This window comes from Carya illinoinensis, chromosome 6, assembly GCF_018687715.1.
Source record: "Carya illinoinensis cultivar Pawnee chromosome 6, C.illinoinensisPawnee_v1, whole genome shotgun sequence".
Taxonomy (NCBI): Eukaryota; Viridiplantae; Streptophyta; class Magnoliopsida; order Fagales; family Juglandaceae; genus Carya; species Carya illinoinensis.
In genome coordinates, this window is record NC_056757.1 from 4,359,232 (window position 1) to 4,382,748 (window position 23,517).

Below are 23,517 nucleotides of genomic sequence, written 5' to 3' on the forward strand. Positions count from 1 at the left end.
ACCATTGTCGCCGCAAAAAGTCTTTTCTCGCCGCAATTATATATTCTCTCGCGAAAATAAGTAGTTGCAGACTCGTCGCAAATAACTGGCAACAAAAAGCTTTTTGCTGTGAGTTTGTTATCCTCGTCATAGATATTAATCTTCTGTAGAATTTTTTTTTTTTTCATTACAAAAGATTAATGTTTTATACACTAGCTTGATAGTAGAATTTTTCTTTTATAAACTTGTCTAAGCTGTATGTAAAGCTGCATTTGAATGTTAAGTTGATCTAAGATGAGTTAAATTTTTTATTAATAGTAGTAAGTTGAGATTGTGAAGTAATTTTTATAAAACTTACCTAAGATGAGTTTAAATATAAGACAATACTATGTCTACATAGGATTGTTACAGAGAATCCTCACCGATTAGGCTTTTTTTTTCAATATTTTTTTAAAGGATTTAAACACTTTTTAAAAATAAAAAAATTATAAATTCATTTAAAAACAATTCCTTAGTCATTAAATAAAAAATAATAAAAAAATAATTAATATTTCCCTTAGATACATTTGAATATTAAGATGAATTTAAATTTATTTATGGTCCAACATATAAATATGTGTTGAATTGAAAAATATTATAAGTTTTACGTGTAAGAAAGTTTTAAATTAAAATAAATTTAATAATTTAAAAATTATATATTTAAATATTAGACTTAATTTAAAATTAAAATAAACTGAATTAATCTTAATACACTCCAACACTTATCTCTCAAACGCCACATCGTCTGATTACTGTCATCACATGCTACAGGCATGATTCCAACTGTATCAATTATAACGGGATATTGTCGAGTTTAATATTATATTAGTTGGTTGGGAAAAATTTGTAGCTAGCTGAACATTAAGGTTCGGTTTGGCCCTCTAAAGAAAGATGTACTGTTTTTTGCGTTCTACAATCTTTGATGTAAGCATTTAGCTAGCTAGGATGGTCAATTCTTTTATCTTTTTTATTTTATTTTATTTTAAATATTAATTTTATTTATACTTAATCAAATGAGTCTTGTTATTATTTTATTTTATTTTAAATATTAATTTTATTTATACTTAATCAATATGAGTTTTGCTAGGTACAAATAATTTGACGCACCAAATCGCATACCACCAAAAAAAATAAAATTAAGAGAAGAAAAGGTTCTTTATCTCATAAAAATTATTTTCATCTTTAATTTACACCGTTTCATTAAATGGATGTCTCACATATTAGCATTGGTGTGCAATTTGATGCGCAAACTCACTTGGAAGTAGAATTTTCCAATTTATTATCATACAGAGAATTAATGCGCCATATGCGCATTAGATAAATGCTGACTTTCTAGAAAACGTTTTGAGTTTTAGCAACGACATATGCATGGATAGCTAGCTGGGGTCAGCTTTGATTAGGCTTCTTCAAATTTTCTTTCATATTTCGGTGGCATAATCATGTATTATAATGGTGTTTCCTGCCTTGTTCAATTGAACAGAACCAGAACCACTAAGAATTCTCGATCTTACCCATGATAATCAATAATATCCACAAAGAATATTCAACTCCAAACTGGTCAAAGTTTCTGGATTTTGACTCTGCCATGCATGCACTTTGTCAATCCTTATTATATATATGATGATATACTCGAAGGGGATCGATAACAAGATAATCAAATGGCGATCAATTCAAGAATATTGCTACTTGGCATAGTTTTTCTTTTCTGTAAGGTATCTTTATCTCATGGGAGGGCAAATCCCAGCTTTCGAGTAAAAGCTGTTAATCTGGGAGGTTGGCTGGTTACGGAAGGATGGATTAAACCTTCTCTCTTTGATGGCATCCCCAACAAGGACTTCTTGGTTTGTATTTTATTTTAAACTTCTCTTTCTTGCAAATCAAATCATTCATGTCACAGCAGCAGGTCTTGCATGATTCCCACCGAGTTGTAAATGTCACTGTTTGCTTTTGTAACCTTTTTAGGATGGAACTGGACTTCAGTTCAAATCGGTTACAACTGGGAAATATCTTTGCGCTGAAACTGGAGGAGGAACCATCATAGTTGCAAACAGAAGTGCTGCTTCAGGATGGGAGACATTCAAAGTAAGTTATTTAATTTGGTTTAGAACCGATCGAGCTAACGTTCTTTGGTTTTGCTGATATATACTGGTGGGTGTTCTTTGTTTGGTGTAGCTATGGAGGATCAACGAGAAAACTTTCAATTTCAGAGTCTTTAATAAGCAGTTCGTGGGGCTAGACACCAGTGGAAATGGGATAGATGTGGTAGCCGTTGCGAGCACGCCTGGAAAATCGGAGACATTTGAGATTGTTAGAAAACCTGGTAATTCCAGCCATGTGAGAATCAAAGCGCCCAATGGATTCTTCCTGCAGGTAATATTATTTGTATAAATCTAGAGAGATAAACACACTACGTACAAGGTTTTGTACTTCGCCATTAAATTGGATGAAATTGTACAGGCAAAGACAGAGACGCTAGTGACTGCAGATTTTGCAGGGAATAGCAACTGGGGAGAGAACGATCCCTCAGTCTTTGTGATAACAAACACAGGAGGGTTGCACGGCGAGTTTCAAATAACCAATGGCTATGGACCACAGAGAGCCCCACAAGTCATGAGGGTAAGCACTTGTTTCTTCCGAGCTAATTGGTTCCTTTTTTCCTTCATTTATGTTTAGAAAATAGACCACCTAAAGCCCCACAAGTTATGAAACTTAAAGAAATGGTTAAAAATTTACGTCATGCCACACAACAATTCATTTCATGTGTATAATAATAATTCAGATCTGTATGTGGACATTGAATCTCAGGAGCATTGGAGCACATACATAGTGGAAGATGACTTCAAGTTCATATCACAAAATGGACTAAACGCCGTTAGAATTCCGGTTGGTTGGTGGATAGCAAGCGATCCGACTCCTCCACATCCCTATGTCGGTGGTTCCTTGAAAGCTCTAGACAATGCCTTCTCCTGGGCTCAGTACGTACATATAATACTGTTCATGTTTTGGCAACATTATATCTTTTTGCAGAAATAGTTGAATGGATCATCGACCAAATATTCAACCTTTTTGGACCGTAGAAAGTTAGGTGTATCTTTAATTGGACGAGAAACTATGAGAAAAAGCTACAAAATCGTGTTTATTTTTATAAGTATCATGTTTTCCCCCTATTGAATCTCTCGAGTTAAGAGATTGCCAAGTTCCAACCATTTTAAAGGCTTAGTTCTTGTTGATTATGATCATAGTGTGCACCTAATTATATAGCTTTATCAACACATATCTAAAAGGGTGTTGTACTTTGTCTGCAGGAAATATGGAGTGAACATTATAATTGATCTACATGCAGCACCTGGCTCCCAAAATGGTTGGGAACATAGCTCCACCAGAGATGGCTCTCAGGAATGGGGAAAAACAGATGAGAATATTCAACAGACAGTTGCTGTCATAGACTTCCTAACTGCAAGGTATATAGTAATAAGAGAAATGCTCTTCTTCTAACTAAATATATTCATTCTTAACCACATCTTATGAAAAGTAGCATTGTTATATTTTTAAGAGAACTACTACAAACGTAAAGTGATTATATAAAAGTAAACTTACAAACTGACATAACTTCATGGAATCCGTTAGATTTACTTTATAATAAAACTAAATTTATAATAAAAGTAATTTTATAATCTGACTTACTACATCAAATTAAGTCAGTTTGTGGGTTTATTTTTATATAATTTTTTGCATCTAAAGTATTTTCGGGCCTATTTCTATTATGAAACCATAAAATGCAAAGAGCCAAAGCCTTTATATATGCAGGTAGGTTGTATAGTGCTTCTTGACTTGTTTGCTTATATACGTGTACTCTCATTTACAAGTATAGGTATGCAAAGAGCCCAAGCCTTTATGCAGTTGAACTGATCAATGAGCCTCTGGCACCAGGAGCATCCCTAGAGATGGTAAACAAGTACTACAAGGCTGGTTATGATGCTGTCCGCAAGCACTCCTCCACGGCTTATGTGGTCATGTCTAACCGGCTAGGGCAAATTGACCCGAGGGAGCTGTTCCCTCTAGCTAGTGGCTTAATGGGCTCGGTCATTGATTTGCACTATTACAACCTCTTCTCCACCATGTTTGACAATTGGACTGTCCAGCAGAACATTGATTACGTCTACATCAACAGGACCGAGGCGCTCACTTATGTAACAACCTCAAATGGTCCACTTACTTTTATTGGTATGTCCAAGTGGTGAATGGTCTTAATATTCTTTCATAAAACTCCCTATGACTGCACTAAAACAGGCTCGCAATGTGCGATGTTAAATGCCATAAAAGAAAGAAATAGCTAATGGTAATACTCTTTGTGAAATGCATTTACAAGAGAAATATTTTTTGCAGGTGAATGGGTAGCTGAGTGGCAAGTTCAGGGAGCATCAAAAGAGGATTACCAAAGATACGCCAAGGCCCAGCTTGATGTCTTTGAAAGAGCAACATTTGGGTGGGCTTACTGGACTCTTAAGAACGTGAATAACCATTGGAGTTTGGAGTGGATGATCAAGAATGGTTACATCAAGCTTTAGTTTTTACGCCATTTATGGTTATTGGAGCTTCCCTATTTCGATGTTTTACTCCTTAGGTCCGCTGACTTGGACCTCTATGTGGTCCAATTTGCATATCATATTTGATATTTTGTCTGCAGCGAAATTAGGTAGATTGGCAGCTCATGATCCGAGTACAATGTTTACTAATATTTCCAAAATGAATAAGAAGGACTAAGGACTTTGAAGCTCCTAATGATAGTGAATGATTGCATATTGATGAGAGGAGCTGCTTTCACTGATTGGACATGATGTTGTCCTCACCTCACTTACCATTTACACCACAAATGATATTTATTCAATAAATTATCAAGTCGATATAAAAAATTATTAAATGTTCTTGAAATACAAATAATGTCATAATATGTCAAATATAAGTACTTGACATCTTAAAATAAGATAAGAGTATCGTGTATCTGTATTCAAAAAGTAAACTTACATAATTACCCTTTGAATTTTAACTTGATTTGTTTAGTAATAATTGATGTCTTCCACCGGCATGGACTTGGGAAGGAAACTTGCAATATTCAATTACACTACTCTGTTTTATTCTCTATTGTTCCTCGATCGCTTTGTACTTAAAGATACAACGATTTAAGACTTCTTTATTAAATTATCAATTGCTCAAAAAACTTGGATCGATAAGTAACTTTAATGAATTTATATTTTATCATTCCTTATATTAGAAAACCAAAACCCTTTAACCGATTGAATTAAATTTTCTTATTTTTGCAACAAAATCTCATCACAATATCATTCACTACTAGATTTTCACAAAGTACATTTTATAGAATACAAGTCAAATATATTATAATTTTAGTTAACTATAGAGTTAGAAGAGAGATAAACCCATACAAACTTATTTATTAGTCATATGCCTGCACCCAAACTCAAATGGGCGGATTTAGCAGATCGCAGGGTTGGGTTGCTCGGCCGTCTAGCCCTAGTTATCATGTTCAAACATTTTGAAAAGATAGATGACAATTTTAAAAAACAATAATATTTGGTCAAAAAGCAAGAGAATCAGCCGTCATTATTAATAATGACTATGGACTACATATCAAACAAGGATTTACACAGCCATGAAATGAAGGAAGTAAAAGGCTCAATATATAAATTTAAGTTTGATTGGCAAGAAGGCGTTGGCTGCACATCAAACCAAAAGGGGTCAACTTCCTTATCAAAAAATGAGTCAAATCTAAATGTAGTTAATAGGTAACAACTCAGCATTATTTGACTCAGATCCACCTGTATCATGTAGCCAATCATGCATTAGGAGAAATGTTTGCATTAAGAGATTAGTACAAAAGCAAACAATGAAGCAATAGTCTTTGGTGCAGCCATAAAAACGTTTGCAGTAATACAAACGTTTTTGCATTGCAAACAACGTCATTATGCATCATATAAAAAAACGTTACAAAATTTCGTTTCTTAAAAAGGATCAACAATATCCACAAAGACTATTCAATCCCAAAAGGATCAAAATTTCAACTTTCTGGATTTTGACTCTGCTGTGTATTCAATTTCATCCTTGTTAAACCTTATAAATATGATATACTCGATCATAGGGGATAACAACATATACAAATGGAGATCAATTCAAGAATATTGCTACTAGGCTTACTTTTTCTTTTCTGTATGGTATCTTTTTCTCATGGCAAGAGGGTAAAACCAAGGTTTTGACTGAAAGCTATTAACCTGGGAGGTTGGTTGCTTACAGAAGGATATATTACACCTTCTCTCTTTGATGGCATCCCCAACAAAGATCTTTTGGTTGGTACATGCATCTTTTAGTTTTTACTTATCTTTATTTTAAGTTTCTTTGGCAAACCAAACTCTGTGATATCAACAGTGCATGAGACCGTGCCTCATGACCATATTCTAAATATAACTATTGATCGATATTGCTTCATTGTTTGAGTTTGTAACTTCATTAGGATGGAGCTCAGCCTCTGTTCAAATCGGTTGCAACTGGGAAATATCTTTGCATTGAAATAGGAGGAGGAACCTATAAAGTTTACGCAAGAGATTGCTAGAATACTTGTTACCATTCTCATTACAACTTATCAATATATAATACAGGACTATAGCTAAATAAGGAATGTAAAGCTATAAACAGATTGATTACAAATCAAAATTACATAAAGTAAAATCCGGGAGGACCATGAATCAAGGGATTGACATGAATCATATGGATTCCCTTATACGACCCCTCAAAATTAAGGTGCCATCGGTGACGTTGATTTTGCTATGTAGAATGTGAAAACGAGAACGTGCCAAAGGCTTGGTGAGAAGATCAACAAGCTGGTCATCGGTGTGGACATGGGCAACTCGCAGCTGACCTCGGCGAACATAGTCTCGTACAAAATGAAGATCAATGGCGATGTGCTTCATACGGGAGTGCATAATGGGATTGAGACTGAGTTGAGTGGCACCAACATTGTCGCACAGAGGTAGAGGAGTGTCTCGAAGCTGGATACCAAGTTCACGGAGAAGAGAATGTATCCAGGCCATATCCGAGGCAGCGGTGGCAAGATCTCGATACTCAGCTTCGGTGGATTAACGAGCAACGACTTTTTGCTTCCAGGTACGCTTGTTGATGGGGTTGTTGCCGAGAAAAATAATATAGTCAATTGTGGACTTACGATCCTGAAGATTACCCCCCCAATCGGCATCAGAAAAACCACAAAGAACAGGGTTGGTTTGGCGACGTAAAAGAAGGCCAAAATGAATGGTATGTTTGACATACCGCAGGAGCCGTTTGACATGTTGCCAGTGGGAGATAGTGGGTTGATGCATGTACTGAGCAAGACGATTGACGGCAAATCCAATGTCGGGACATGTAAGAGATATATATTGAAGAGAACCAATAGTGTGACGATATTCAGTGGCATCACATTTGGCAGTACCATCATCGAGAAGAAGCTTAGCAGAGACGACCATAGGTGTTTGAACTTCTTTAGCACCAGTCATCTATAACCGAGTGAGGAGGTCATGGACATAGCGATTCTGAGATAGGAAGAGACCCTGCTTTACGGGGATAACTTCCACCCCTAGAAAGTAATGCAAGTCACTCAGTTCTTTCAGAGAGAATTTGTCGCCCAGAGACTTAACAACATGCTGCAGAAATTGAGGGTTGTTGCCGGTTAGAATTAAATCGTCTACATAAACCAGGACATAGAAGAGAATGTCGTGCCGATTGTAGATGAACAGAGAGGTGTCGGACTTGGAGTTAAAAAATCCCAGGGCCAAGAGCCCAGATCGCAGAGCATTATACCAGGCTCTAGGGGCCTGCTTGAGGCCGTATATGGACTTCTAAAGTGCACAGACATGATGAGGATAAGTCTGATCAACGAAGTCGACTGGTTGGTGCATGAAGACTTGCTCGGTGAGTTGGCCATGCAGGAACGCGTTATTAACATCGAGTTGATGTAGTGACCAACCATTGGAGAGAGCCAAAGAGAGAATGAGCCGAATGGTGGTGGGTTTAATAACGGCGCTGAAAGTCTCACTATAGTCCACACCAGGACGTTGATTAAATCCTTTGGTGATGAGGCGTGCTTTGAATCTGTCCATAGTTCCATCGGGGTGTCGCTTAACACGAAACACGCATTTACAACCAACTAAGTTAGAGGCAGGGGGTTTAGGAACAAGTTTCCAGGTGCCATGGGAAACTAGTGCAATAAATTCGGTTCCAAGGAGGAGACAAGCGGATGCTTGGTGGTGACCAAGAGTTGTTTAGGACAAAAAATATTGTTCTGAGCTCTAGTAACCATAGGATGAGTGCGACGAGATGGTGAAGAAGTTGCTGCCAAGGGAGACTCAGTGCTAGAGGAAGAAGGAAGAGGAGAAGAAGGATACATACCTGGAGTAGTAGTCGGAGTGGCGAGGGCAGAAGACACAGCTGCAAGAGGGGGAAGCGGCAAACTATTTGAGGCAGGAAGAGTAATAGGTGGCACGGGGGAAGGAACATCAATGCATGCAGGGGAAGAGACCTGAACAGGTTTGGGAACATGAGCAGGGGCAATTTGGAAGGGAAACACATGTTCATCAAAGGTGACATGGCGAGAAAGATACAACCTGCCCGTGTGAAGGTCTAGACACTTGAATGCATGTTGAGTGAGGGAGTAAACCAGGAAAACACAAGGGTGGGACTTCGGTTGAAGCTTATTGGTTCGGTAAGGAACTAGCCGAGGATAACATTGGCAACCAAACGTACGTAGTTTGTGATAGTCAGGAACCCGATTAAAGAGAGCTTCAAAGGGACTTTTACGTTGGAGCAAGAGTGTAGAAAGACGATTAATAAGGTAGACCGTAGTAGCTAGAGCATAGGTCCAGTAAGTGGAGGGAGCCGAAGCATGATGAAGGAGGGTCATGCCGATTTCGACAATATGACGATGACGACGTTCAGCCGTGCCATTCTGTTGAGGAGTGTGGGGAGCAATAGTATAATGACTAATGCCACGATTACTAAGAAAGGAGTGTAGTTTGATAAACTCCCCACCATTGTCTGAATATAGATTTTTAATTTTGCATGAAAATTGATTTTCAACCAAGGTGGTAAATTGCATAAACGTAGTACTAACATCAGACTTATGTCGTAAGGGGTAGAACCAACAATACTCAGTGAAGTGATCAACAATTAACAAATAATAACGATAACTATCAATGGAAGGAACTGGAGAGGGCCCCCACACATCGGCATATAAAAATTCAAGAGGGACAGTGCTCTTGAGAGAAGTAGAACTAAAGGGGAGTTTATGAGACTTATTGCATTGATAGGAAGTACAAGACAAGAGAGATTGAGAGGATGAAACAGGTAAGTCATGACTGCGAATAAGAGAGGACAAGATCTTTGGAGTGGGATGCCCCAACTGGTGATGCCAACGAGTGAAGGAGACACGGGTTCCAGTTAACTGAAGGTGATTGGCCTGAGGAAAAGAGGAACTGAAAGCCACCGGATAGACCCCATCTTCACACCTACCGCGCATGAGAACTGCCCCCATCTTCCGATCCTTTACAAGGTAAAAAAGAGGATGAAACTCTACAAGGACATTATTGTCATGAGTAAATTTGTGAACAGAGATCAAGTTTTTATGAATGAGAGGCACATGTAAGGTATCTTTTAAGGTGAGGGATCGAGAAGGAGAAGAAAGAGTATTAGAATCGATGTGAGAAATCGACAGATATGTACCATCACCGAGAACCACCTCATCCTGTCCTTCATATTCAGAGTGAATGGAGAGATTGGTGAGGTCAGAGGTGATGTTATGAGATGCCGCAGAGTCGAGAAGCCATTTGCCAGTCGGTGGAGCTGTTGAAGTGGTGCAATTCACAGCAGGGCGGGACTGAAGTTTAAAACAGGTTTTGGCTGTATGTCCAGTCTGATCACAGATTTGGCAAACAACAGGAGGCTTCTTGGACCCAAATTTATTGGTGGAAGGCTGTTTGGAGCGAGATTTGTTGTTTTTGAATCGGCCATTGGACTGTTTCCATTGGGAAGAGTTGGCTGTGACAACAAGAGCGGAAGTATTGCCATCCATGCGTTTAAGATAGTGCTCATGACCAATGAGCAAGTCATGTAGTTCAGCAAAGGAGAGAGTTGTTTCGCGTGTGTGAATGGGAGCCACCATGTCTCTGAACTCAGAGCCAACACCATTAAGAACATAGAGCGTCAAATCATCATTTGAAACGGGTGCATCAATAAGGGAGAGTTCATCAGCGATCACTTGACTGCTTGAAGAAAGTCTGACACCGTGCTAGAACCCCGTTGGATAAGAGTTAAATCCTCCTTCAACTACATGATCCGAGCTCAAGATTTGCTAGCAAACAAGCAAGCAAGATGCTGCCAAGCATCGCGACTTGTAGTGGTCATGGCGATGAGAGGCATGACGGTTTCAAAAACCGAAGAGAAGATTGCATTGAGCAGCAATTGGTCTTGGTGATACCAGTGTGCATAGCGAGCCAAAGCAGAGGAAGAGGACTTCTCGGTGGGTGTAGGGGGACACGGAAGAGTGCCATCCAAACAACTTATTAGATCATAGCCAAATAAGATGGTTATGAAGGTTGCATGCCAGGAGGGATAATTTGAGGCAGTAAGCTTATAAGTTAGTTGACTAGAGGTGTTGATGGTAACCAAAGGCAGGTCGATGGAAGGATCGGAGCCTCCTGAGACAGAGTGGGGAGTAGAATGTATGCTGGACGACATAGTGCAGAGGAGGATCATTATTCTCGTGAGAGAAGAAAACCTTCTGATACCATATAAAGTTTACGCAAGAGATTACCAGAACACTTGTTACCATTCTCATTACAACTTATCAATATATAATACAAGACTATAGCTAAATAAGGAATGTAAAGCCATAAACAGAAACTATAAACAGATTGATTACAAATCAAAATTACATAAAGTAAAATCTGGGAGGACCATGAATCAAGGGATTGACGTGAATCATACGGATTCCCTTATAGAACCAATATAGTTGCAAACAGAACTGTTGGTTCTGCGTGGGAGACATTCACTGTGAGTTGCTTGGTTAAAAATGGTTATGATTTGAAAGTTCCAAGCTTGAAAAAATTGTCATTCTTTGATTTCGATCGCTGACACATACAAGCTGTGTTCTTTGTTTGGTATAGCTATGGAGGATCAATGAGAAAACTTTCAATTTCAGAGTCTACAATAGGCAGTTCGTGGGGCTGGACATGACCAATGGGAATGGGGTAGATGTGGTAGCCATTGCGGACGCGCCTGGAAAATCAGAGACATTTAAGATTGTTAGAAAACCAGGTAATTCCAGCCTTGTGAGAATCAAAGCGCCCAATGGATTCTTCCTTCAGGTAATATTGCTTTCTGATCTTATGATATGACCAATAATATTATCTATATAAATATTTAATATTGTTTCTGTCTTGATCCATATTACCTGCTTAAATTTGGTGAAATGGTACAGGTGAAAGCAAAGGGGGTGGTGACTGCAGATTTTGCAGGGAAAAGCAAATGGAAAAAGAATGATCCCTCAGTCTTTGAGATATCAAACACAGGAGGGTTGCTAGGAGAGTTTCAAGTAACTAATGGCTATGGACCAGAGAGAGCCCCACAAATTATGAGGGTAAACATCTGTTTCTTCTTAATTGGTTCATTTTATGTAATTTTCTCTCTTCAATTTAAGACATTCAAATTCAGATAAAAACTTGAAAATTTTGATCTAGTAAGCTTGGGATGGGCCATATCATCCCATCCCAAGCTTACCTGCATTCATCAGTGCATTCTTTTGATCAGTACTCTCACCCTTTGAAATCGCAGAGATTCCCATTAACTTTAAGCTATATATCAGTTGTCTACAGCAACGAATGCTGAGTGAATAAATATTTATAATATTTAATTCAAAAGCCATAATTAAAATCTAACTGCCTAAAAAATATGACAATATTCTTAATCATTTTATTAATATCGCGTATACAATAATTAATTCAGATTAATTTGTATCATCATGTACCAGACATTCATGAATCTCATGCACGCAGGAGCATTGGAACACACGTAAAAATAGAAAAAGAAAGAATGAGCCATGAAATCCTTTGTTTCACCCATGAAATCCTCTAAAAATAGAAAAAGCTTTGGTATACCCCGTAGGCCTTTGTTTCACCCATGAAATCCTCTAAAAATAGAAAAAGAAAGAATGAGCCAGATGTTCCACAGTAAGTGAGTTCCAGGGGATACTCACGAACGGTTGAACTAGCCTCACTCATAGAGCTGCTGAGTATAAGGCTCCCCGTCGCCCTCAAAAGCAGAGGGGAGCCGTAATTCAGAGGCAGCTCCTACAAAGTGAGAAACATTCTCCTCCCTGAGGGAGAAGAGCGTAGTGAAGGAGGGGAAGCGTTAAGGGACGCGACGAGCATCTCCTGCAATGCAAGCTGCATTCTTCACCACCACCCGAGAAGCAAAAGATTCGAGAGTCCAGGCTGAAAATACATGCATAGATAGATAGTGGTCTAATGACAAGGGCCGACGACAAAAGCTCAAGACGGAGCCGTATGATGTGGAAGTCTCACGTAAGGTTCCCTAAGAAGGGAGTGGCGACCTATTGGAGCTTCGACCAACCACCACTGGTCAATTCCGCTTTGGGGCCAACCCTTACTCTACAATTATTATAGGGGCATGGGGTTCGAGACAAAGAAAGATCAAGGTAGCATATCAGTTTTTCCTTTATACTTTACTTGGATCTATTTTTATGCTATTAGCTATTCTGTTGATTCTTCTCCAAACAGGAACCACCAATTTACAAATTTCATTAACCACAGAATTTAGTGAGCAGCGCCAAATCTTTCTATGGATTGCTTCTTTCACCTCTTTTGCCGTGAAAGTGCCTATGGTACCAGTTCATATTTGGTTACCCAAAGCTCACGTAGAGGCACCTACGGTAGGATCCGTCATCTTGGCAGGAATTCCTTCAAAATTGGGAACCCACGGGTTTTTAAGATTTTCAATAGCCATGTTTCCCGAAGCAACACTTTGTTCCACTCCTTTCATTTATACTCTAAGTGCGATTGCTATAATATATACTTCCTTGACCACTTCAAGACAGATCGATCTTAAGAAGATCATTGCTTACTCCTCAGTAGCCCATATGAATATGGTGACTATTGGTATGTTTAGTCGGGTGACAGCTGTTAGGTCACCTATTTTGAGTTATGGACACACAAGGCCAAAACATGTGTGCCGGGCGTGCGACCCATCAACCTACTAGCAATGGGGGAGAAAACATAGCATGTCGCAATAAAAGCTTGATTCGAGGCGTCAGCAAAACACTGCCGTTTGTTCAAAAAACAAGAGCCCCTTAGCGCCCCGGGATGGGAGTGGGGGACGGCCCTACACGCATGCAACAACAGCACTGGCCCTATGAAGTCATAATCGAATCTTTCTGTTAGATTTCCCAAAATTCATTCGTGAATAAGAATTCAAGGGCTAAAAGCGAGCGCTTCTAGTTGCGTGCTTCGCCTGCTTCTTATTATGCGGCTATGTTGGCGTGGCAAAAATGAACGAAAAGCGATATGAACGTGCTATTTTCAAATCGATTGATAGGTAGCCTGATCTATTCTAATAGATCGAAAGAGTATGAATAGATAGAGAGGGAATCCATCAATAATAAGGGAAAATCTCCTATTTCTATATATTGATAAGACAACTATCTATTCTTGATCCATTAGAAAGAAATCGATATGTATCTGATGGAGTCTACATTGTACGTAGAGCGCCCAAACGCTTTTTAGGCTAGTGGATTGTGAATCCACCACGCGCGGGTTCAATCCCTATCGTTTGGCCAAAAATAAATGGACCATTTGTTACGGAGACACAAGACAAACCTAGAAAGAATTTTTTCTGCAAGTTATCTCGAGGCTTTCAAACGCATCCAAGCAATTGGTATTCGATTGAAAGATAGAAAGCATAGATTCGCGTCGCCTACTTGCTGAAAGCACAAATGGAATGGTTGATCATTCATTGTATGAAGTTTTTAAGACCTCACTAATCAGCCTTACACTTTTTAGTTCATAATGAATGAAGTGACCTCCTGATAATATCCATAAATGACTTGTTTTTGGTAAGAGATGCACATTACTGTATGTAAATTCCGGTGCATGGTATACATCGTACTCCAGTGCATTTCTCCCTCTGAGTCAGAATAACTATGTTTTCGAACCCTTTCTTTAAAATTAAAAGTATATGTTCCCGCGTGAATCTCAGCAATAACTTGTTCTGAATGTACATATTGATCATTTTGGACTAAAAGAAAACTTTTTGGTGGAATAGTCACGTTGTGTATAATATCTTCACTCTCAATAGTTACATACAAGTCTATATAACATAGAAAAGCGGGATGCCCATGATGTGCATCGGCAATAGCAGCGTGAAGTGCCCCCAATCTCTCTGTTGGACCTATCCGCTCTTTCCTTCTATTCCGAGTAGCAGACAATCTCATGCAAGATCAGACAATCCCTAGAAATGTCTGTTGTTACCTAACATTGTCTTCTAGCTTGCCGTTCTTCTCTAATAGGTAGTTGAATAAGGAATGATGCTTAACCTGCCCTCCATTCTAACTGTAAGCGGAGTACCTTCCGTATGCTCTTTGCTCTTGAAGGCAGGATGCTCTTGTCCTAGAGACCTTATTACCGAACTAAGCTGCCTACTATACTAATCTCTTTCCTAGGCTAGGTATCGAGAAGAGAGGGATTCAGCCTTATACCTTAATGGGACTTGTAGCTCTCTAAGGTAGGCAGCTTTCTCTTCCCTCCATTCCCAAGTAATGGGATAGAGTCCGGTCTTTCCCTTTCATGGAGTTAAATATATATCCTTACTATGCGATTCACTAGGGGAGGTATACGGAACACAGACCCGCTAAAGAAAAGACACATTAATGGATATGTTTCTATCTTAACTCATCTATAGGGTAGGGCACACTTCACAAAGATAGGATATAGGAAAGGTTCACGCCTCACAAGAGAGAGATGCGAGTGCGCTAGTCGGTCTTACAGACAGGGGCGAAAACAAGAGAGGAAAATAGGCTTTGATCTGTTTTTCCTGAAAATCTTACAGCCTAACCACGGCAAAAATGCGACATGTCTTCAAAGGTTGGCTAAGATAGATGTGCCGCTTTTCTTTTGGAAGGTTCAATATCTATCCTTAGCTTTCATGGTCAGTAGTTGATCAGTCGCAGCTTGGTTGTCTATCTCTAAGAGGGATGGTCCAATCCATCTGATCTTTTCCTTCACTCATGAATCTGGTTGGAAAAGAAGGAATCAATTTCCATGGAATACAATAAGTTGCATAAACCCCGTCAAATTGAATGCTATTAGTCAGAAGCATCCTTTTTGGACGCAAATCGCATCTACCCCTGGCTATAATTCCCGATATTTCATTCATTAAACAGATTTGTGTACCGGATTTCCTTCGCTAGCCAACCGCGCCTATTTGCTTGATTGATTGGCTTATACATTTCCTTATAAGTATCTTATAGCCTGCCATATACTTTATTATTATATACCATGCCATATACAGAATATCTCCTCCTCTGCCATATACAGGATTGTTGTAACTGGTGCAGGGGCGGGGCAACTACTCTTTCTCTCCAAGAGATACGATTCGGTATCTGAATCGGCTGAAGGAGAGTGAAGAGGCGGCTACTCCCCCAGCCCACAGGAAGCCTCTTCTTTCTGGTCTACATTAAGTGCATTGAATGCCCCACAATCAGAATAAAAGAGGATGGATCAAGGAGAGGTTTGGGATGAAACCAGAGTGGATCTGCAGCAAAGCGGAGCCTCCGGAGGTATGGTGGCTTGTACTGTGCCGTCATTTCGGATTCCCGACTGATTGCAGCACTAGTTAAATGGGATGAATCACCCAGATCTTGAATCAACTAGTAGATCATCAACATAGGGGCCCAATTCATTCTCCAGATGAGTTGGGAGCTGAGGCAGCCCGCGCGCGACCCATACCAATCCTACACTCCTTTCTTCTATTGTTTCTTTGTCACTTCTTGGAAATCACGAAGAGGATTCCCGAACTGGACTAAGCGGGAGGGGAGCTGCTACAGTATTGGAAACGTCTTCAGTTCTTTGATCCATTCCGTAGCGCGAAATCCATCATTGGCTAAACAATCATTTGGTTATGCCATTTTGGGCTTTGCTCTAACCGAAGCTATTGCATCGTTTGCCTCAATGATGGCCTTTTTGATCTCATCCATATTCCGATCGAAGGTTGAACTTTCATAAAGCAAGCACCTCTTTCACATAAGAAAATGGAGGCGGGAGAAACATTCTCCTCCCCGAGGGGGGACGAGCGTAGTGAAGGAGGGGAAGCATTAAGGGACGTGCACGCGCTTGTGTTATTACAAATGTATGTTATGTGTTCCGACATGTGAGTAGAAGCGCTGTGCATTCGCTTTCCACTTACTTCAACAAAGCGCCAAGGCTTGAAGAGCCATAGCTAGCTGAGGCACTCATAGTAACAGTCAAGAGCTCAAGTTTACCAGTTGAAGCACTTGATTCCCATTTGATGATGTGATTCATAACCAACCACCCGTGTGTGAACCAGGGAAGAAAGGCAAAGGTTCCAGGACGGTTTCAACAGCATCGTAGCGCTTGATATGGCATCTTGCTACTTGCCCGGAGCAAGCAGAGGTGGGCTGAGTCAAAGGTAACGTGTTCCCGCTGGATCGCCCTAACTAGTCATATTGGTATGCATCTACTAGCCAATATGTTACTGAAGCTAGTGGAACTACGTGAAAGAAACTTTCTCTCTATCTATGATGCCATAGATCGATATATCAATAGGTCTTGCTGCCTCTGCTTCTTCTACCTTTGCTTCTCCTGCTTGGGTCTCGCTCACGGATCTTAACCACTGAACGTACTCTTGATCTTTTCATTCTCGTTTGAAGCTTGTTTTTTGTCCTGTTAGTGCCTTTGTCTGTTAGCGCCTAGTGCTTGATATATGTCGATTTATTATCTCTAAAGATGGGGCTGATGCCATTTCATTTCTTTTCTTAAGGATCAGCTGGCCTTTAAGATATGAAGGATCTTGGACCTCTTCAGTCTTTTCTTGGAATAGAGTTGGCCCCTCTGTCCGGCAGGCAATTTCCGTGCAACTATGGTATTGAAACACATTCATAGTGGAAGATGACTTCAAGTTTATAGCAGAAAACGGGCTAAACGGTGTTAGAATTCCAGTTGGTTGGTGGATAGCAAGCGATCTGACTCCTCCATATCCCTACGTTGGGGGTTCCTTGGAAGCTCTAGACAATGCCTTCTCTTGGGCTGAGTACATATACTTTAATGCATGCATTCATACATATCTAATGTACATGTTTAATTTGGTAACATGCATTTGATCTTTTTATGATCATAGCCAGATTAATAGGGTTTAAAAACTCACAAACTTGCATGCATGATAGCTCGAGGCAACTTACATATGGAACAATATTATATAATATTATCCTAATTTATGAATTTAATACTACGCTAGCTATTACATCAAAAAATATATATGCATGGTTTCTGATGATCAATAAGTATCTCATGATCAATGGGTGTTTTATTTAATTATCCGTAGGAAATATGGAATAAAGATTGTTATTAGCCTACATTCACTACCTGGTTCCCAAAATGGTTGGGCGCATAGCTCTACTAGAGATGGCACTCAGGCTTGGGGAAAAACAGATACACTATTCAACAATTGGTCGATGTCAATTATATAAAATAATATATAAAAAATATATTTAAAAATTAAAAAAAATGTATTTTTTCAATTCGGTCGGTACGATCCCGTCCCATCCTATCAAGGTTCGGTCCGGTCTGGACTGATCGGCTTTCACCTCTACCCTTGACAGTCTACTCCAGCGAATGTTCAGAAAATCTAGTTTTTGCATCGTTTTATAGATAAAATTGTTTTTGTAAAGAGAAAAGATGAGAGTTGCATCCAGAAAGAGAAAGAATTCATTTTGTGTGATTTTGAGAGCTCATTGGTTATATTTGAACTTTTGGGATTGATGAGCTATTTATGATTGCTCTCTTGTACTTAATCTTTATGATGGTGAATTCTTTGAGTTCGACTCTGCCATTGGATGTAAGCTATTGCTCAAGCCAAACCATTTAAATTTTAGGATTCTTTATATGGTTGTTAAATTTTTTATTATTCACTTTCGTTAATCTATTTCAAAGTCATCTCTACATATCAGTTCATTTTAGTCCTCCCTTTACAGTTTCTTGTGTCTATCTATGAAATCTAAAGTTTGAAACTTTGAGTCACGTTGACATTAGGATTCTTGCTTTCTTTTTTTTTTTTTTTTTTTTTTTTAAAAATAGACATTAATTTCATTCACTGAAATCGAAGTTACATCTGTGACTAATCAATACAGGACAATCCATATTATCAGCCAAAACTACTCGACTGTTAGGGGCTCCCCCGCCAACAAATTTTTTTGTGACGGACATTATCTAAACTTCTACACCTCCTCTTCTGATAGCAGTCAAAAGAGAAAGCACTCTGTCTAAGTAGAGATAAAACGACCTTTCTTCCAAAGAAGAGAGGTACACCCAAGCTCCATCCTCCCAAAGAGGAGTACAACCACACTCTCTCCTCCCAAGAAGGAAGGAAGAGTACTATCGCCTACCTTCCTTCAAAAGAGGAGTAGGACAAATACCCATCTTCCTCTAAAAGAGGAAATGGGACACTAGTCTATTTTTTTATTTTTTATAAAAGCTAAAACAAACCAATAAAAGAAAATACAAAAACACAAAAAAATGGACTAGTCTAAAAAAACTAAAGGCCCAGCTTGCACGTGGGGGCCCAACTCGTTAGGGTTCATCTCTTCCATCTGCTGCCGCCGCCCGTCTTCATCACTGAAGATTCACCATTTGCGCAGGAAACCAACCAAAAGTACCAAACAAACCACTGCTCTCATGATAGAAGTTTTCAGGTCAGCCCACGCCGCATCCTCCACGCCACACCCTAATGAGTTTCTGCTCAGTTGCGCCCCGGTACTCTGGTCGGCCCTCGCTTCCGCACCTCTCACATACCTTTCCCTCGATCCTGCAGCACCAAAACCACTCCAGCGGCTGACCACCACGGGAGCAGCCCTCAGTGATACAAACCCAACCTACGCCACCCCTGTTTTAAGCCAAAAAACAGAGCAACTGCCAACCATCTAACCACCCCCACAACGGGTTGCACGTCCGCGAAAGACCACCCTAAAAGACTAGTGCCAGCGCTCTGCCACTCACCTCAAAAGACCATATGTCAATCCGACCACCGAGTCCTCTCTGCCATAGGTCACCATAAACATCCGGAAAGGGGTGAAACCTAGGGCTTGGCCACAGCGCTTGAGTCACGGGGATACAGCTCCTCCTTCAGCCTTCACCCGAGAGCTTATTCAACACCAAAACAAGATTTTTAGACCAAATCTAAACTAAAAAACCATATAAAAGGAAAAGAAAAAAGGGAGGGGGGAAGGAAGGTGGATGGAGCCGAAGCCCCCATCCCCCCTGCCCCCAGACTCGTTATTGGTTTTACTGGGTTTCTAAAAAGAAGCTAGAGGTTCTCTCTCTAGCGGCTGAGGATTCTTGCTTTCTGAATCTGACAATTTTGATTTAGGAAAGTATTGACAAGCTCTTAAGGTGGGCGCACACAAAGTTTACCAAATATTGCATGGGTCGTTGAATTCGGTTAAACTTTTGTGGGAGTCAGAAATTGTGGATCATGGGTACTGGGTACATACAAACCCCTACCCAACTTGATTACGTAGTTCCAATACTCCATGACCATTTTCCTTTTAACTCTATTTTTTTTTGTTGTTTGTGCGCATAACTCTCACGCGCCGCTTCTTTCTATGAAGATTGGAGGCTTTGTTATAAAATTACAACGGTCAAGTCTATTATCTTCGATACGTTCGGCAGCCTAATGCTAGCCAATTCTATCTCCTTATTGTCCATTCTTTCCCACGCAATACCAATAGGGATCTTCGAATTTCGAAACTAGGTTGCACAGATTTTCCTTGGTTACACCCACTTTTCAGTAGTTTTAGTAGAATCATCTTGCATGATTCCTAAATTCGCCATCTAACTATATTTTGAATGGTCTCTTAGTGCTCATTTGATTGTTAGACTTAACGGAACTTAACTCAGTTTAATCTAATTTTAAATTGAGTCTAATATTCAAATATCTAACTCTTAAATTATTAAACTCATCTTAACTTAAAGTCTCTTTAAGTTATACCTATTTAACTCAATACCTATTTATACGTAAGATTCACAACATTTTCAACTTTTCATAAATATTTTTAAATTTATTTTAATATCTAAGCACATCTAAACTCATTTTAAATGGCTTCACATATCTCACTCTACCAACTTAACTCACTATTATTCATAAAAAATAATTAAACTCAACATCTAAACACAGTCTTATTATAAACATGATGACACTTTAGTAAATATGTGTGGCTTGAAATCTCCGTAGTCCGTTGGATCCTCCCAACCTAGCCTTTTAAGACTGTTCATTCGAGTTGAAAACCAGATTGAGCTACCCCGGTCTACCCGCACATAAAATTTTTGATATTTAAACAAGCAAGATCTGTTTATGGATCTATCTAGTCATAGCCACTAATTAGCATATATAGAACTTGTAGGACCAGCTTCTAGTACTCCATCGCTTTTTATGTTAGGGTTTCAAAACTTATAATTTCCGAAACTAATTGAGTCCGAATGTTTTATAAAAATTCCATTTTTCAAAATTAATTAATTCACCTATTCATTTGCCTTGGTCTTCGTGAAAAATACACACATAAAAGTGAAACGATTTTTTAATAAAAAATAATTTTAATAATACTATGTAGTTATTTGAAACTTTAATAAAACAAAACTTTGAATAATAGTATTTAGTTATTTGAAACTTACCGTTTAGATGAACTTTATGAATATGTGGCACCACCATATAATACCACTTGATTTATTAAAAAAATTTAAAAATATAAACACAAAAGGAGCAGAGAGAATCTAGAATTTCAATCTTACTCTTTTTAAATTTTTGAACACATTTTTTATTTAAATATTTTATTTTTTAATAAACTATATGACTTTACGTTAAATATATTTTTGTATTCTTTTTAATAAATTACGTAACATTATGTGGTGGTGCCAAGTTAACATTTTGTGCCAACTTTTAAAACCTAATCATTGATATTCAATAATCCTAAAATTCTTATTCTATCCACATACTTTCACAAAATTTGGTTAAAACCCATATGAAGATTTTACTCAAAAGTTTTAAAAGATTATAGAAATAATCAATTATTTTCTTCGAGAGCCCTTCCTCTCATGCAAGCATGCATATACGACCATTAATACACCAACGTATAACAAAGGGATGGAAAAAAGAAGTTCAATTCAAACTTTAATTCCCTATTAAATAAGTAGTACTTGACCAATGAAGAGTTGACTACTTCTATATTTCCTGTTATTTATACATAAATATTTATTTATTTATTTTCTTTTTAGCTGTCCGGGAAATTTTTTCGAGCAATTAAATTTGACCAAATAAAAAAACATTTAAAAAAAATTAGAAATTCCTATATATTTCAGAGAATGTTAAACCAAAATCAAGAATAAAAAATAAAAAATATTATGAAATGGAATGTTAAATATCATTCTTCTCCCTGATAACGAACAATTCACAAGTGGGTTAGTGATATATATAGTCCATTAATTTCTGAAGGAAGGAAGCTGGCTTTTCTTGTTTGATCCACCAACTAGTTCAAATTAATTAATTAAAAAAGGTTATTTCTGCTAAATTAACAAAATAATCATCCGTAATAAGTAAGAATTTTTAATAAAATTAGAATAAAATTATTATGTGGGTGGCTTTCGGTTCTTCTAAAGCATGCGGGAGTTACTAATTTTTTAGGTAAATGTCACTATGTATGCCCCTCAGTTGTCAATTTCAGTTAGCATATAATTCATGGAAAATGCTAAGTTGTCTTATGTTTCTGTCTTCTCATTTACATAGTGTATTTTATTCTATTTTTTATTTTATTTAATGATTAAAAAATTAATTATTAATAAATTTATAATTTTTTAAAAATATTTAAAGATGTTTAAAAAAATAATAAAAAATATATATATTTACACTAAAGAGTCAAAGACACACTTATCGATTCACGTTAGGCGGCCTAGTAGCAGGCCATGCATTTGTTATTATCCTAGACATAATAAACTATATAGCATTTTAATTTATGACTTTACCTTCCTGAAACTGGATTTTGATGGGTACACCGTCTGGATGCAGTTTATAAGCTAGAAAATCAATCAATCCCTGTCATTTTGTAATCTCTTATCAATCCTTATTAATTACTGCTATTAGTGGCTGACAATTTCTGAATGACAAGGCACAGTGTAATTACTAATTAGGACTTCGGTTTGTAATTAAAAAAAATAAATGTTATATATACACTACTCTTATTTTTATTTTTCTATATTAATCTTAAATTGTAAAAGTGATCAGTGGGTAGATTTAATTATAAAATTGCTTGGATATTATTTGTGATGGATTTTTATATTTTGTTAATAGAAGTTTATATGATTTGTACAAGTACTAAATTTACATTGGCTTGTTTATTTAAAACTTGTACATAACATTACTTATATATAAATAGTTAAATAAAAATATTGAAAAGGTTTTTTAATACTTAATATGTTTAGATTAAATTTAGATTTTTTTAAATAATAAAATAAAATGATTACTGAAATACAAATGACTTAGATGAATAGTGAGAGTGGGTTGTCGGTGGATCTAGCTACAGCATAGGGTTGTATAGATTTCTGAAATTTCTGATTCCGGCCGACATCCGCTCCGACTCCGACTATATTGAAGTCGGAGTTTCGAAAATAGGAATAGATTTGGCAAGTTGAGCGGAACTCAGAGTTGGAGTCAGAGTCAGAGTCGGAGTCGGAGTCATGGCTCCGAACTCCGATTTATTTTTAATAATTTACACAGATGTCGTTTTGCATCTGTGTTTAATGTTTATTTTATTTCTTTATTGTCTTAAACGACGCCGTTCCAATTAAATAGGAACGACGTCGTTTTGCTCCGTGATGACCAAACCGCTTGAGCCCTTTCTTCTTCCATCAGTCTCGAACCACTCACAGACCAGTCAATCACAGTCTCACGGTCTCACCTCACTCTCTTCATCTCTCGCACACACCGTCGCAGACTCGCATGGCGCATGGCGTACCGTCGCAGACTTGCACGCCTAACAGCCCAAACAACCACCAGGTTGTCGTCGTCACGCTGCCGTGTTCACAGTTCATGCCGCCATCAACCGGTAAGTTTTGGGATTTAAATTCATGCCCTTTAGTAGAGATTGTGGAT

At 38.2% G+C, this 23,517-nt stretch overlaps 2 protein-coding genes and 1 pseudogene across 2 annotated transcripts; all 3 read left to right on the forward strand.

Moving 5' to 3' along the window:
- The first annotated feature begins 1,552 nt into the window (after positions 1 to 1,552).
- On the forward strand, positions 1,553 to 4,800 carry LOC122312900 (probable glucan 1,3-beta-glucosidase A). The gene is made up of 8 exons (XM_043127570.1): positions 1,553 to 1,859; positions 1,981 to 2,100; positions 2,191 to 2,388; positions 2,476 to 2,634; positions 2,824 to 2,993; positions 3,324 to 3,479; positions 3,890 to 4,242; positions 4,405 to 4,800. Exons 1-8 carry the CDS (start codon positions 1,677 to 1,679, stop codon positions 4,584 to 4,586), a joined length of 1,521 nt encoding a protein of 506 aa, XP_042983504.1. The 5' UTR covers positions 1,553 to 1,676; the 3' UTR covers positions 4,587 to 4,800.
- Positions 4,801 to 6,054: 1,254 nt separating this feature from the next.
- Positions 6,055 to 17,851, forward strand: LOC122312561 (annotated as a pseudogene).
- Positions 15,705 to 16,401, forward strand: LOC122312441 (ATP synthase subunit 9, mitochondrial). The gene has a single exon (XM_043127047.1). The coding sequence runs from the start codon at positions 16,056 to 16,058 to the stop codon at positions 16,368 to 16,370; it is 315 nt and encodes a 104-aa protein (XP_042982981.1). The 5' UTR covers positions 15,705 to 16,055; the 3' UTR covers positions 16,371 to 16,401.
- Positions 17,852 to 23,517: the final 5,666 nt, after the last annotated feature.